We start from the raw sequence: 16,822 nt of genomic DNA, 5'->3' as shown, positions 1-16,822 counted from the left end.
TAGGATGTAGAATAGTCAGAATAATATATACTGCAGGTATGTATGTATAAATATTATATATACATTCATACACCGTATACATATATACATATGTACGTATATGTAATATTTATACACACATAGAAATCAGCTGTGATCCTGACCCTCTGACTCCTTCTCCCCGACCCCGATCTTGCATCTCTTTCTATTCACTGGGCTTCCTCTCTCTGCCTCTTTCATTGATTCAGTCATATTTATTGAGCGCTGTACTAAGCGCTTGGGAGAATGAAACAATAAACAGACACATTTCCTGCCCACAATGAGGTCATAATCTCCTTCACTCTAACTGAGCACCATCTCTAGACCGCGAGCTCACTGTGGGCAGAGAATGAGTCTATTTTTGTATTGTTCTCTCCCAAGCGTTTAGTACAGTGCTTTGCAGACAGTAAGCACTCAATAAATGTGATCGAATGAATGCATGAATCTCTGCCCCTCTCTCTTTTTTGCTCTTTCCACCTTGCCACCTGCCCGCCTTTGAACCCCCCAAATCAGGTTACTTCGGGCCATGGGGATCAATGTCCCTGTCCCTGCCCCAAACTGACCAGGGAGGCTCCTTCTCAGTCCCCTTCTTGCCCAACGTTCTGACTTGAGAAATAAGGACGGTAAGGGAAAGAACTTTCTCATTTCCATTCCCTGACCAGGCTTTGAGGGAACACCTGCTTCAACCCTCATCCCTAAATTTATGCTACAAGAATGACAGAGCCTAAAGGGGAGAGAAAGAACCTTTAATGGGTATTGGGTAGCACCCGGCGGGTCTCACTGAATCACCACCAAAGAATTATGAAGTCTTCAAGAGGTCATTTGGGCCAGGTCCTGTTTCCAGCTAGACCTGCCTGCGAATCATCCCTCAGACGGGAAGCAGCATAGCCTAGTGAAAAGAGCACGGCCCCGGGAGTCAGGGGATCTGGTTTCTAATCCCTGCTCTGCCAAATGCTTGCTGGGTGACCTTGGGCAAGTCACTTAACACCTCTATGCCTCAGTTCTCCTTTACTCCCTCCTACTTAGACTGTGAGCCTCATGTGGGTCCGAGACTGTGCCCAACCCGGTCGACTTAAAACAGTGTTTGAACCAAGAGTAAGCGCTTAACAAATACCATTAAGAAATTGTTGTCCTCCCTTTAGGTGAAATATTTCAAGAACCTTCAGTTTATTCAAGCCTTCCAGGGCTTAATGATCCTCAGTGACCAGGAAGACTTTCTTAGAATGGAATGGAAATCATCATCATCATCAGTGGTATTTATTAAGTTTTTGCTGTGGCAGAGCACTGTACTAACAGCTTGGGAGAGAACAAGACGACAATAAACAGTGACATTTTCTGCCCACAAAGACTTACAGACTAGGGGAGGGAGACAGAAATTAGCCACCATTAGCCATCAAATGGCACCTATAACCGCCCCCCGACCTTTCAGGTCCCAATTGCTAACCACTTAGCTTCCACATCTCCAAAGGGAATTAATAATTAATAATAATTATGCTATTTGTTAAGCACTTACTCAGTGCCAGGCACTGGGTGGATACAGGCAAACTGGGTTGGGCACAGTTCCTGTCCCACATGGAGGCTCGCAGTCTCAATCCCCATTTTACAGGTGAGGAAACTGAGGCTCAGAGAAATGAAGTGACTTGCCCAAGGTCACACAACGTATAAGTGGCGGAGCCAGAATTAGAAGCCATGACCTTCTGACTCCCAGGCCTGTGTTCTATCCACTATGCCATGACGAAAACCCTCACCATCTCTCTCGACTACAAGACGTGTCGATTCGTGTAAACTCATTTCTACCTATGAAGTGGATCGTAGCTTCCAAATTTTTGTGTTTCTCCAAGTTGTTAGGACCTAGGAATCCACTTCCATCTTCTGCCTGATGAACTTTGGGATGCTTCAAAGGGCTTGATGATGATGATGATGGTATTTGTTAAGCGCTTACAAATGTACAAGCACAAGCACAAGCGCTTATGTGCCAAGCACTGTTCTAAGAACTGGGGTAGATACAAGGTAATCAGGTTGTCCCACGTGGGGCTCACAGTCTTCATCCCCATTTTACACACGAGGTGACTGAGGCTCAGAGAAGTGACGTGACTTGCCCAAAGTCACATAGCCGACAAGTGGCGGGGCCGGGATTAGAGCCCATGACCTCTGACTCCCAAGCCCGGGTTTACGCAGCTCAAACACTTTCCTTTTTTAGTTCTTAGAATGGTTCTTGCCAACCTAGAGATGCTATTATTATTATTATTGTTATTAATAATAATAATGTTGGTATTTGTTAAGCGCTTACTATGTGCAGAGCACTGTTCTAAGCGCTGGGGTAGATAACGGGTCATCAGGTTGTCCCACGTGAGGCTCACGGTTAATCCCCATTTTCCAGATGAGGGAACTGAGGCCCAGAGAAGTGAAGTGACTTGCCCACAGTCACACTGCTGACAAGTGGCAGAGCCGGGAGTCGAACCCATGACCTCTGACTCTGAAGCCCAGGCTCTTTCCACTGAGCCCTGCTGATAATAGTAGTAGTAACAGTATTTGTTAAGCACTTACTTTGGGCCAAACACTGTACTAAACCCTGGGTAGATATAAAGTAAGTGGGTTGGTCATAGTCTCTGGGGCTCAGAATCTAAGTGGGAGTGAGAACGGGTCTTGAATACCTAGTTTACAGATGAAGAAACTGTAGCCCAGAGAAGTTAAGTGACTAGACCAAGGTCACGTAGCAGACAAATGGCAGAGTCGAGATCAGCACCCACGTCCTTTGATGCCCAGGCCCGTGCGCTTTCAAAGAGTGGAGATTAATGCCATAATCACCCCGGGTAGAACAAACACCAGGGATGTTATGAGGGGGAGATCTTTCTGAAACAAAACAAGGCTGGTTTAGACAAATCGCTCCATTTCTGCACCTCTTTCCCATCTTTCCCATCAGTGACTGCTTCGTGTGGTTCAATTCTTCCGGCTCCATGTATGTGATGCCAGGCAGAAGTGGCCTGCCCTTCGTTGCTGTTTGATTTTTTTGAATCTAAGCCAAACTGAACAGCTTCCGGCTTCTATCAGGAGGATCGTGACCAGAGGCCATGTCTCAAGGTGGAAATTTCTGGGCCGTTTCAAAGCTGTTGCAACAGGAACAGATCAGTGACTCGCCCATACGGCCTTAATTCAGCACACCGGCTCGCGCCTTCTTCAGCGAGACCCTAGCGGGAACAGCCGCGGGCTTCTGGCACGGCTACCTGGCATTAATTAGACCTTTGGCCATCTGTAGTGGACTCCCCCCTTGAGATGGCATCTCTCCTTCCATTTGGGTTAGGTTTTTTTTAAAAAAATCCATTCTCTCTACAAATCAGTTTGATATCTTTGCCTCCGGGCTTTGGAAAACAGGATGGTGAAACAGGGGAGGGCTCTTCCCCACGTCTGGCTCGGAGTGAAAATTAGAAAAGGGCTCAGGGCTGAGAGAGGCACAGCCTGAATGGACCGAGAGGTCAGAGGGTGCTTTCGATCTCATTCTCTCTCTAGGCCGTTCCTTAGGCGAGGGCTAATTGAGTTGTCTGGGAGCCGTAGACCTTCCCCCACCCTGAGAGCGAGTCCTGTGACTCAAGGACTCTGAGGTAAAATAGCCAAGATGGAGGGTTAGTGGAGTTTTTGTTGTGTGCCACAGTTCCTGGTTCAGGATGACGGTAATTTATTGAGCGCTTACTCTGTGCAGAGCACCGTACTGAGCGCTTAGGAATGTACGGAAAGACGGTAATCATGACTGTGGTATTTGCCAAGTGCTTATTATGACCTAAGCACTGGGGTAGATGTGTAGATTGGACACAGGCCCGAATCTAAGAGGGAAGAAGAATGGGCTTCGAATCCCTTTACTGATGAGGAGACTGAGGCACAGAGAAGTTGAGTGATTTGCCCAAGGTCTCAGAGCAGCCAAGTAGCAGAGCCGGAATTAGAACCCAGGTCCCGTGACCCTCTCTGAGCCTACGCTCTTCCCTCTAGGCCCTGCTGCCACACATGCCCTTGAGGGGGGGAGCTGGCTTTGTGTCCAGTGGGCACAACAAAATGGAGACGCCATTTAGGGACGACTAGGGTTGGTTCTCTTGAGCTTCACAAGGCCTCAGCAGGTCTGAGAGGCAAATCTGTTTGCGCGGAGATGTTGAAACCTTGTCTAAGAAGTGGGGGGTCGCTAACAGAGACCGAGGTAACAGGTTTTCCGGTGGGGGTGGGGGTCCAGCACCCAGCCCCCCTGCCCAAACTCCACCTCCGTCTCCAAACCCCCTCCCTGAGGCACTGGCAGTAAGCTGCACTGCTCTGACAGCCACAGACGGGTTTAATAGCGGGTAAGTTGTGGGAGGGGAGGAAATTAGGGGTGTTGGAGGGTCCATCTATATCCTTGACTTTGGATGTCCAGAAAGGTGACTCTCACTCCGACCCTCAAGTGTCCTTGGGGCTTCCCTGTCCGCGAGACAGAATCCTGGGCAGGATGAATAGCGAGCCCAACCCAGTAATGGTGTTGTTTACGTTCCCCATTGTAGTTAATCCGGTAATTGGGTAAATCTCCTTAGGTCTCATATTTCAGTAGAAAGAGTCCCCAAGCATGAAATCATTTCGAAATGTGAATTAACTTTCCATTCTCCTCCAGTGACGAAGGGCGACCCTCCGAGGGGCCATTCGTCTTGGAAAAGGGCCTCTTCGATCCTGTAACTGGGTTGGAAAATCCATTAACATTCTCATGCGATTTCTAATGTTTCCTCGTCTGGGAAAGGGGAAATGACTTGAAAGCACAAGCGAAGCCTTAATTAAAAGCACATCTCCTCCTAGAAGCCTTCCCTGACTAAGTCCTCCTTTCCTTCACCCTTCCCTCAGCCCCACAGCACTTATATACATATCCAAAATTTATTTATTCATATCAATGTCTCTATTCCCTTTTAGACAGCAAACTCAGTGTGGGCAGGGAACGTGTCTATCAACTCTGGTATATTATACTCTCCTGAGCGCTTAGTACAGTGCACTGAACAAAATCCTCAATAAATACCATTAATTGATTGACTTGAAACCAATCTAAGAATACTGCAGGGGTAACTGAACAGCCTTCCCCCTATCTGATCTAGCTAGTCATCTAATCTAGGATTCAAATACCCTGCTTCTAAATCAGTGTTTTTCCAGTCTCTGAGGCTCCTGTGCTCTTTGGATGCTTTTCTATTTTACCTATCAATCATATTTATTGAGCGATTACTGCGTGCAGAGCCCTGAACTCAGGGTTTGGGAGAGGACAATACAACAGAATTGGTAGACACGTTCCTGGACTACAAGAAGCTTGCAGTCTAAAGGGGAGACAGATATTCATATAAATAAAGAAATTATAGATACGGACCTAGGTACTTTGGGGCTGAGGGAGGGGGAGAATAAAGGGAACAAATCTAAATGCAAGGGTGAAGCTGAAGGGAGTGGGAGAAGAGGAAATGAGGGCTTAGTCAGGGAAGGCTTCTTGGAGGAATTGAGAAGCAGCATGGCCTAGTGGAAAGAGTATGGCCCTGGGAAACGGAGGACCCGTGTTTTAAACCTGGCTCTGCCAGTTGCCTGCTGTGTGACTTCGTGCAAGTCACTCGACTTCTCTGTGGCTCAATTTCCACGAAGGCAAAATGGGGATTAAATCCTACTTCCTCCAATTTAGACCGTTAGTCCCACGAGAGACAAGGACTGTGTCCGACGCGATAAACTTACATCTACCCCAGAGCTTAGAACAGAGCTTGACATACAGTAAGCACTTAACAAATACCATAAAAGAGGGAGATGGGCTTTTAAAGAGGCTACTTTCGAACTGCCCCAGGATCCCAAATGCTTCGGGTATGAAACCTTCAGGGGCTAATGATTTAGCTGGGTGTGTGAGCCATCCACGAGTCCAACATAATCATGGCTTCGTGAACATTTACGATTCATCTGAAACCTGTATGTGCCTATAAATCGGAATATTCGATCAGCTGCCGGGGTGTAGAGTGGAAACCGCCATTCCACTGTGCCTTCTTCCCCCATGGAGAGATGTGGAAATTTCTTACCTCATTTCCAAGTCTTCATTCTCTTGTGGTACAAATTTGTACAAGGCCACATAGGTGTTCACCCGGAATGGGTCTTTGCACAGAGATCCCTGAAGAGACGAAAGGGAGAAAAGAAAAGAAAGCAGAAACGCTTTGCGGGGAGGATAGCAGATTCGGGGTTCCGGCTTGGGTGGAAATAATACACTTTTCACTAGCTGTCTTCCTCTGGTCTCTCTGCCATTCTTCCCTCTCATTTTTAGATTCCCTCTTGGGGGAATGGTGAAACGTTAACCCCAATTGCTTCTTTTTATTTATTATTATTATTATTAGGTCTGTTAAGCACTTACCTTGTGCCAGGCACTGTACCCAATGGTGAGGTAGATTTTTTTTAATGGTATTTGTTTAAGTGATTACTACGTGTCAGGCCCTTTTCTAAGCGCTGGGGGAGGTAGAAGTCACTCACGGTCTTAATCCCGGTTTGACGGATGATGTAACTGAAGCCCAGAGAAGTGAAGTGACTTGCCCGAGGTCCCACGGCAGACAAGCGGTGGAGTCAGGATTTGATCCCAGGTCCTCTGACCCCCAGCCCCGGGCTCTATCCACTAGGCCATGCTGCTTCCCATGCCTCTGTCCCCAAAAAGAATCCTTGAATGCCTTTTATTTATTTCAGTATTTCTGAAGGTTACATCAGTCTTGGTGTAGGGATTGGGTCTGATTTGATTATCTTGTCTCTACCCCAGTGCTCAGCCCAGTGCCTGGTGCATAGTGAGTGTTTAACAAATACCACAATCATCATTATCATTATTAACCTTAAAGAAAGTCACGAATCCTTGGAATGGGCGTTTCTTTTCGCCTTTGGCTGTGACCACCAGCCTCCTCTTGGCAACCTGGCAGGTGAGAGGGGTGAAACAGAGTCACCTACTTATATGTATCTGTCCTACACACTTCCCTGTTCAACTACTGCTTAAAGTCTCTCTTCACTAAAGCCCTCACACTTTACCCGTCTAATACTAACCTTCTCACTGGCTTGGCTATTTGGCCGCTGACCTCTCATCCATGTCCCGCCTCTGCTCTGGATCCCCCTCCCTCTTCTAATCTTGACAGACCGTTACTCTCTCCACCTTCAAAGCCTTATCCAAGGCACATCTCCTCCAAGAGGCCTTCCCTGACTAAGCCCTCCTTTCCTCTTCTCTTTCTTCTGCATCATCCCGAGTTTCTCCATTCAACCTCCCCTCCCAGCCCCACAGCACTTATGTATATTATTTAGACATAATTTATTTATAATAATGTCTGTGTGCTCCTCTAGGCTGGAAGTTCGTTGTGGGCAGGGAATGTATTTGTTACATTGTTATACTGTACCCTTCCAAGTGTTTCGTACCGAGTTCTGCCCAGAGTAAGTGCTCAGTGAGTACGATTGACCGACCGACCGACTAATTTCGTTGCGGGCAGGGAATGTGTCTCCTAAGCACTTAGTAAAGTGCTCTGCACGCAGTAAGTGCTCAAGAAATACCTTCGAATGACTGGTTGAGTAGCAAATTGCTCAGCTTGTTTTATATTTGGCTTTTGTGGAGATCTTTCAAGTATCTACCCACCCTGGTTTATTATAACTTTTTTGTTTTCAATCAACCTGTGAATCAATCATATTTATTGAGTGCTTACTCTGTGCAGAACACTATACTAAGCACTTGGGAGTACAATATATAACAGAGTTAGTAGCCACGTTCCCCTCCCAGAAGGACATGGGTTCTAATCCCGGCTCCGCTACTTGTCTGTTGTCTGACCTTGGGCAAGTCACTTCAGTTCCCTGTGCTTCTCAGTTCCCTCATCTGTAAAATGGAGATTTAGACTATAGACTGTAAGCACTATGTGAGACCCGGACTGTGTCCAACCCGATTACCTTGTACCTACCCCTGGCACATACTAAACACGCAACAATCATCATTATTACTATTATTATATTATTATTTCAGCTTCCTCAGCAGTAAAATGTGGATTCAATACCTGTTCCCTTTCCCACTTATACTGTGAGAGCCAGGTGGGACTGGGACGGAGTCCAGCTCGATTATTTTATATTCACCCCAGCACTCAGTGCTTGACACACACGCTTACAAATGCCCTCATTATTATTATTATTATTATTATTATCATTATTATTATCATCATAATTTACATTCCACAGAATACCAGGTATCTGTCAAGCACCAAAGATGTGTTCCAGTTGGTTAAGAACCCGGAAAATAGAAAATGACGGTGGAGAGAAACTTAAGTAGTGAGACTGAGGCTCTAATGCTTTGGTTTCCTGTATTGGCAAGTGCATTATTTTAGGGAATGGAGTGCAAGTGGATTTTTTGGCCTTTTATTTCCAGTATTTTTATCCAGCTTGACTCCTTGCCTCTTTCCACCCTCATTCCATTTTGGGACCCAGAAGTGTGATTTGTAAGATACGCGCTTTGAGTAACTACTCGAGAAGAGTCATGCGGTCGAATCCGCCGCTTCCACTCTTTTTCTTTTTAAAGGTATTAAGTGCTTACTATGTGCCAGGCGCTGTACTGGCACTTGAGTCGATACGAGTTAATCCATGTCCCATGTGGAGTTCACAGTCTTAACCCCCATTTTACAGATGAGGGAACTGAGGCACAGAGAAATGAAGTGACCTGTCCAAGGTCACGCAGCAGACAAGTGGTGGAGAGAGGATTCCTGTGTGATGGACCATCAACCAGACAAATTCCCATCAGCACCATTTGCAATACACAAGCTCCGCTCTCTCCAAACTCAAAACCAAGCCCCAGCCCAGATCTGCCATTCTTTAGTTCAGGATTGAAATGAAGAGTCCTCCAATTGGTTTTCACCATTTCATTCACCCTTGGAATCCACCTGCGGCTTAGGGGGTAGAACACGGGCCTGGGAGTCAGAAGGACCTGGGTTCTAATCCCAGCTCTGTCACATGTCTGCTGTGCGACCTTGGGCAAGTCATTTTACTTCTCTGGGCCTCAGTTGCCTCATCTGTAAAATGGGGATTAAGAGTGTGGGCCCCCTGTGAGTCAGGGACTGTGTCCAACTGATTAACCTGTATCTATCCCAGTGTTTAGAACAATGCTCAGCCCCAAGTAAGCGCTTAACAAGTACCATGAATAATTATTATTATTACCTGGCAGTTTGTGCCCTTCAATTCTTCTTTGAAATCATCTGTGCCATTTTCAGAATAGGTGAACACTGGAGGAAACAACAGCAAAACACAGGACTTTAAAGAACAGGAAGACCCCATTCGTTGCTTCGCTACTATTACTACCACTAATAATAATAATAATAATTGTTAGATACTTAATATGTGTCAAGCACTGTTCTAAGAACTGGGTTAGCTGTTAGATCACCAGGTCGGACCCAGTCCCTGTCCCATATGGGACTCGCAGTCTAAGTAGGAGGGGGAACAGGTATCGAACCCCCATTTCACAGATGGGAAAAGCGAGGTCCAGAGAAGTTAAGAGACTTGTCCAAGATCACACCGCAGGCAGGTGGTGGAGCTGGGATTAGAATCCAGGTCCTCTGGCTCCCAAGCCCAAGCTTTTTCCAGTAGGCCGCGCTGCTTTCAATATCTGAGACAGTTGAATTTGCACCATCACCCTCATTGTCCAATTCTTATTCTGCATCCCTGTTGATGTGAGCATTGCGTCTGGGTCATCGGTAACAGGGTTACTAACCCTTAACCGGAACAAGAGCATGTGACTTAATTACGGACGTTCCCTCTTCTAAATCGTCACTCGGTGATATTTACTGACTCATTCAATCAACGGCATTTATTGAGCGCTTCCTACGAGCCGAGCACTTTACTAAGCACTTGGGAGTGTAAAAGACAACAGGATTAGCAGACACATTTTCTGCTCGTAACAAGCTTTCCGTCAAGAGGGGGAGAGAGACATGAGTATAATTAAGTTGTTGGTAATATTGAACACCTACTGGGTGCAGAGCACTGTACTAAGCATTGGGGAGACTACAGGACTGTAAGCTCGGTGTGGGCAGGGAATTGCCTGTCATACTGATTATAGTGAACTCTCCCCAGCACTTAGTAAAGTGCTCGGTGTACAGTTAGTGCTCAATAAATATGACTGACTACAGTAGTGTTAGCAGATGTGATCTCTGCCTTCGAGACGCTTGCAATTAGGCAGGATAGTGAGGCCCAGAATAATTTTAAAATAGAAGAGAAATGGGAAGCAGCGTGGCTCAGTGGAAAGAGCACGGGCTTGGGAGTCAGAGGTCATGGGTTCGAATCCCGCCTCTGCCACTCGTCAGCTGACTGTGGGTAAGTGTCTTAACTTCTCCGTGCCTCAGTTACCTCATCTGTAAAATGGGGATTAAGACTGTGAGCCTCATGTGGGCCAACCTGATGACCCTGTATCTACCCCGGCGCTTAGAACAGTGCTCTGCACATAGTTAAGCGCTTAGCAAATCCCAACATTATTATTCTATGCAGATACATAAGGGCTTAAATAGCAGGGTATATAGGGTCCTATGTACAGAAACACTCCCTGTGCGTTATGACTGCATAAATGCGTAACTGATGCAGAATAATAATAATAATAATGTTGGCATTTGTTAAGCGCTTACTATGTGCCAAGCACTGTTCTAAGTGCTGGGATAGATACAAGGGAACTAAGTTGTTCCACATGGACAAACCTCGGGATTTGGTCTTCATTCACGGTGGGCTTTCTCTCGGGTTGTTTTTGCATTGGGAATTGGGTTAGCTGATGTCAGTCAGTCAGCCAATTGTATTTATTGAGTGCTTACCATGTGCAGAATACTGTACTAAGCGCTTGGGAGAGGACAACACTGCAATAAGCAGACACATTCCCTGCCCACAACGAGTTTTCAGTTTCCATTTAAGGTGCAATAGCATTTCAGCACCTCAAACACCAAGCCATCGACCACAACTCTCTTCCAGACGGGGGCTTCTCTGCGGCTTTCTAACGCAAGGGGAGAGATTTCAGGAGTGCAGGGAAAACGGTTCCGCCCAGCTCGGACTGCTACTCCTGATTCTTTCTGGATGCCAAGGCTCCCTGAAGCAAAGGTCAAAATCTCCGAGTTTAGTAGAGTGTCTTCAAAACAAGGAACGGCAAGGAGTAAGTAATTCCATCAAATCTCTCCTTTCTTAAATGGTCTCTCATCGCGCGATTTACAGTGCTGTCTTGAAGGAAGCGATTCCATTATCCATAGGAAATCAATCTTCGCTAAGAGGAGTGTTATTTGTGGATAAGCAAACAATTATAGGGCTTCCACCCTGTGCCTTTCTTTGATCATTTCGTCTGGTGCTTGCTCCTTGAAAGAGAGTGTAGCAGTTGGGCAGTAGAGATTTCCCTCTTTTGCATTGAGTTGTGATGTTTCTATCTGTTGCTTAGATATTTGTGGGGAGAGTGGTTCAGAGTATGAGTGATTTTTTTTAATGATATTTGTTAAATGCATACTATGTGTCAAACACTGTTCTAAGCCCTGGGGTAGATACAGGTTAATGATGTTGGACACAATCTCTGTCCTGCAGTGCCAAGTAAACGATAACAAATACCATAAAAAATGATATTATTCATTACATGCCACAGGAAGAGCATAACATAGAAAACAAAGTTCATTTGGGTCACTCTGAATGTCCATGGTGAGCTGGAATACTGCATGTAATTCTAGTTGACACGTTTTAGGTTGTAAGATCCTTGAGGACAACGGATCGTGCCCACCAACTCTATTGTACTATTATTATTATTATCGTTCTATTTGTTAAGCGCTTACCTTGTGTTAAGTGTTGTTCTAAGCCCTGGGGTAGATACCAGCCGGGTTCGAATCCCGGCTCGGCCACTTGTCAGCTGTGTGACTGCGGGCAAGTCACTCAACTTCTCTGTGCCTCAGTTCCCTCATCTGTAAAATGGCACTAAGACTGTGAGCCTCATGTGGGACAACCTGATTACCCTGTATCTCCCCCAGCGCTTAGAACAGTGCTCTGCACATAGTCAGCGCTTAACAAATACCAACGCATTAACAGTCCCTGGCCCACATGAGGCTCACATTCAAAGTAGAGGGAGGAAAGGCAACGGATCCCCATTTTACAGATGAGGAAACTGAGGCACAGAGCAGTGAAGGAACTTGCCCTAGGTCCTCCAGCAGGCAGCCGGCAGAGTCGGGATTAGAATCCAGGTTCTTGGACTCCCAGGCCTGCGCTTTTTCTGCCAGGCCACTTTGCTCTTCGACCTACTACACACAATAAAAGCTCAATAAATATCACTGATCAGTTGACTGGTTGATTTACAAAGGAATAAAACTGGAGAAGGCACAGAGAGGAACAACTGGGATGATCAAGGTGATGAATAATCATAATTGTGGTATTTGTTGAGCACTTACTATGTACCGGGCCCTACGATAGGTACAAGATGATCAGGTAGGACACGTCCCCTGTCCTCCATGGGGCTCACGGTCTTAACCCCCATTATACAGGCCCAGAGAAGTAAAGCGACTTGTCCAAGATCACCCAGCAGACAAATGTCAGAGGCGGGATTAGAACCCAGATCCTCTGACTCCCCGGCCCGTTCTCTTTCCACTAGACCGCGCTGCTTCCCTGAGACTCTTCATTCTGGAAAGAAGCAGACTGTGAGGGGGCGTGATTGAAGCCGCTCCCGAAATCCCATCACACCAGGGTGAGAGGCCACCCACTGATGCTCCAAATCAACAAAAGGAATCATTTCTTTATCCAACGGTTGGCAAGTAGACTGGAATCATCACCACAGAAAGTTGTGCGGCAGAATCCGTTAGGAGGCTCAGGGAGGATTTGGGCAGATCCAGAGACAAGACGGAGAGGAGGATAGCAACTCCTACTGTCCAGCGTGGCTGAGTGGAAGGAGCCCGGGCTTAGGAGTCAGAAGATGTGGGTTCTAATCCCGGCTCTGCCACTTGTCTGCTGTGTGACCTTGGTCAAGCCCCTTCACTTCCCTGGGCCTCAGTTCCCTCATCTGGAAAATGGGGATTTAGACTGTGAGCCCCATGTGGGACAACCTGATGACCTCATACCTACCCCAGTACTTAGAACGCTTGGCACAAGGTAAGGGCTTAACAAATACCATTATTATTATTATTATTATTATTATCTGCTGTGTGAGTTTGGTCAAGCCCCTTCACTTCTCTGGGCCTCAGTTCCCTCATCTGTCAAATGGGGATGGAGACTGTGAGCCCCACATGGGACAACCTGATTACCTCATATCTACCACAGTACTTAGAACAGTGCTTGGCACATAGTAAGCACTAGCCAAATACCACCATTATTATTATTGTCTGCTGTGTGACCTGGGTCGAGCCCCTTCACTCCTCTGGGCCTCAGTTCCCTCATCTGGAAAATGGGGATTTAGACTGTGAGCCCCATGTGGGAAACCTGATTACCTCGTATCTGCCCCATTGCTTACAACAGTGCTTGGCACAAGATAAGCGCTTAACAAATACCATTAGTATTATTATTATTATCTGCTGTGTGACCTGGGTCAAGCCCCTTCACTTCTCTGCTCCTCGGTTCCCTCATCTGGAAAATGGGGATTGAGACTGTGAGCCCCACGTGGGACAGCCCGATTACCTCGTATAAATAAATAAAATGAATGTTGGCATTTGTTAAGCGCTGGGGTAGACACCGGGGAATCAGGTTGTCCCACTTGGGGCTCACAATCTTAATCCCCATTTTACAGATGAGGTAACTGAGGCACCGAGAAGTGAAGTGACTTGCCCAGATTCACACAGCTGACGAGTGGCCGAGGCGGGATTCGAACCCATGACCTCCGACTCCAAAGCCCGTGCTCTTTCCACTGAGCCACGCTGCTTCTCTCTACCCCCAGTGCTTAGAGCAGTGCTTGGCACATAGTAAGCGTTTAACAAATACCATCATTATTATTACAACTACTACTATAACAGCAACAACTAGTAAAAATAATAATAATGATGGTATTTGGTAAGCGCTTACTTTGTACCAAGCACTGTTCTAAGCGCTGGGAGCTACTGCTGCTATTCCCTGCCACTTTTAAGGGAAGAGGTGACAGTCCTGATCTGATCCATGCATAAGCCTCCTAAAATTGCCTTTTTAGAGTCTAGAGAGGATGGTTTTCTAAAGCGATTTCATTTTTTTTAGCGAGTCCCAGGGTGCTACCATGCTCACACTTTCAGTTCCGGTGGTGGGATTTCATTCATTCACTCAATAGTATTTACTGAGCGCTTCTTATGTGCAGAGCACTGTACTAAGCGCGTGGAATGGACAATTCGGCAACAGACGGAGACCATCCCTGCCCAGTGACGGGCTCGCGGTCTAAACGGGGGAGACGGACAGCAGAGCGAAGCAGAACAAAACAGAAAGACAACATCGGCAAGGAGCTATACACCTTATTAAGAAAATAAATAGGGTAATAAACATTATATACAAATGAGCGCAGTGCTGAGGGAAGGGGAAGGGGGAAGAGCAGAGGGTGGTATTTGTTAAGCGCTTACTATGTGCAAAGCACTGTTCTAAGCACTGGATTTGTCAGTAAATAATGTTAGTATTTGTTAAGCGCTTACTAGGTGCAGAGCACTGTTCTAAGCGCTGGGGTAGATACAGGGTAATCACACTGTCCCACGTGAGGCTCACAGTCTTCATCCCCATTTTACAGATGAGGGAACTGAGGCACAGAAAAGTGAAGTGACTTGCCCTCAGTCACCCAGCTGCCAAGTGGCAGAGCCGGGATTCGAACCCATGACCTCTGACTCCCAAGCCCGGGCTCTTTCCACTGAGCCACGCAGCTTCCCGTAAAAACCCAGAAGAACCAATCCTCAGCCGGCTTCTTGACGTACGGGCGGCTTCCTGGGAGAGGTGCCCAAAATTCCCAACATACAGACACCCGTGACATGCTTATGGGAAGCAGCGTGGCTCAGTGGAAAGAGCTCGGGCTTGGGAGTCGGGGGTCATGGGTTCGAATTCTGGCTCTGCCACTTGGCAGCTGTGTGACTGTGGGCAAGTCACTTCACTTCTCTGTGCCTCAGTTCCCTCATCTGTAAAATGGGGATGAAGACTGTGAGCCTCACGTGGGACAATCTGATCACCTTGTATCTCCCCCAGCGCTTAGAACAGTGCTGGGCATATAGTAAGCGCTTAACAAATATCAACATTATTATTACAACATGTGATTTGCATTGGGTGCCTTGGGTAAGTCACTTTTCCCCCCATCTCCCTCTGCTCCTCCCCCTCTCCCTTCCCATCCCCTCAGCACTGTACTCGTCCGCTCAACTGTATATATTTTCATCCCCCTATTCATTCTGTTAATGAGATGTACATCACCTCGATTCTATTTAGTCGCCATTGTTTTTACGAGATGTTCTTCCCCTCGACTCTATTCATCTCCATCGTTCTCGTCCGCCCGTCTCCCCCGATCAGACCGTGAGCCCGTCGGACGGCGGGGACCGTCTCTATCTGTTGCCGACTTGTTCATTCCAAGCGCTTAGTCCAGTGATCTGCACATAGTAAGCGCTCAATAAATACTACTGAATGAATGAATGAATGAACTTCTCTGTGCCTCAGTGACCTCATCTATAAAAATGGGGATTGAGACTTTGAGCCCCATGTGGGACATGGACTAGATCCATCCTGATTAGCTTGTATCTACCCCAGTGCTTAGTACAGTGCCTATCAAATAGTAAGTGCTTAACAAGTACCATTAAAAAAAATGCATCGTATCTATGTCACCTGTACTATTTGGCCAAAGTCTGTCAGAATCGACCTGACCCTAGAACGTTTCTCCAGGAGAAATACTGACACCCCCACCTGGTCTAGAACTTTTATGGCTGATTAATCAATCAATCAGTGGTATTTATTGAGCGCTTACTGTGAGCTGACCTCTGTACTAAGTGCTTAGGAGAGGTTAATACTACAGAACTGATAGATACGTTCCCTGCCCACAGGGGAGAAGCAGCGTGGTCTAGTGGATAGACCTGGGAGTCGGGATGTGGGTTTTAATCCCTGCTCTGCCTGCTGTGTGACTTTGGGCAAGTCACTTCACTTCTCTGGCCCTCAGTTACCTCTTCTGTAAAATGGGGATTGAAACCGTGAGGCCCATGTAGGACAGGGACTGGATCCAACCCGAATAGCTTGTAGGTAGCGGGCACATAGTAAGCGCTTAACAAATACCGTAAAAATGGGCACATAAAGTCTACAGGGGGAGAGACAGACGGTAAAGTAAATTGCGAATATGCACAGAAGTACTGTGGGGCTGAAGGTGGGGCCTTCTCCAGTCTCTCTAAACACAGTCGCTGCTTCGGACCCAAGGAATTTGGCTCTGGAAGTGAGGTAGACAGACAAGGCTGGTTTAAAATAAAATAAGAACACACTACATAAGAGCAAATGATACTGTATCCAGGTCAGACTGGACTGAGAAATGGGTTACCACCTGAGAAACAGCCGCAGGCTAAATCTTTGCTCTTGAGGCGATGCTGTCTTGTTGGGCTATTTCTATATAAAGGACTTCAGTGGAACTGAATTATAACTTCATTTTAGCAGCCTCTCATTTTTACTTGAAATCTGTGTGCGCCTCTCGTCTTTTAAATGGCAAAAAACCAAAGACCGGACTTCGTTCGAAGCACAGCGCAGGTGATTTAGAGCCCGACTCGAACGGATGAATTGAAAGACCTTGGCAGGTCTTAATCTCTAAATAATTTCCAGGTTCTGTGAAATGATTCCTTTGATCAGCACGAGTTTTTATTTGGACTCATCCTTCAGAGGCCTGGTGGTTTCCTTATACAGCAGTGTGTTC

General features: G+C 46.6%; 1 protein-coding gene across 1 annotated transcript in view; it reads right to left on the bottom strand.

The window, feature by feature from the left end:
• The window catches only part of STAC (SH3 and cysteine rich domain), a 94,957-nt gene that overhangs the window by 11,055 nt on the left and 67,080 nt on the right, over positions 1-16,822 (bottom strand). The window contains exons 7-8 of the mRNA XM_029049310.2: positions 9,184-9,248; positions 6,057-6,145 (exon numbers count right to left, since the gene is read on the bottom strand). Of these exons, the coding sequence (XP_028905143.1) occupies positions 6,057-6,145; positions 9,184-9,248 (154 nt within the window). The remainder of the gene's footprint in view (positions 1-6,056; positions 6,146-9,183; positions 9,249-16,822) is intronic.

The sequence above is a fragment of the Ornithorhynchus anatinus genome, chromosome 21 (genome assembly GCF_004115215.2).
Source record: "Ornithorhynchus anatinus isolate Pmale09 chromosome 21, mOrnAna1.pri.v4, whole genome shotgun sequence".
In the NCBI taxonomy this organism is placed as follows: domain Eukaryota; kingdom Metazoa; phylum Chordata; class Mammalia; order Monotremata; family Ornithorhynchidae; genus Ornithorhynchus; species Ornithorhynchus anatinus.
Note: the sequence above shows the minus strand (reverse complement) of the source record. Positions and strands in the feature narration are given on the sequence as shown.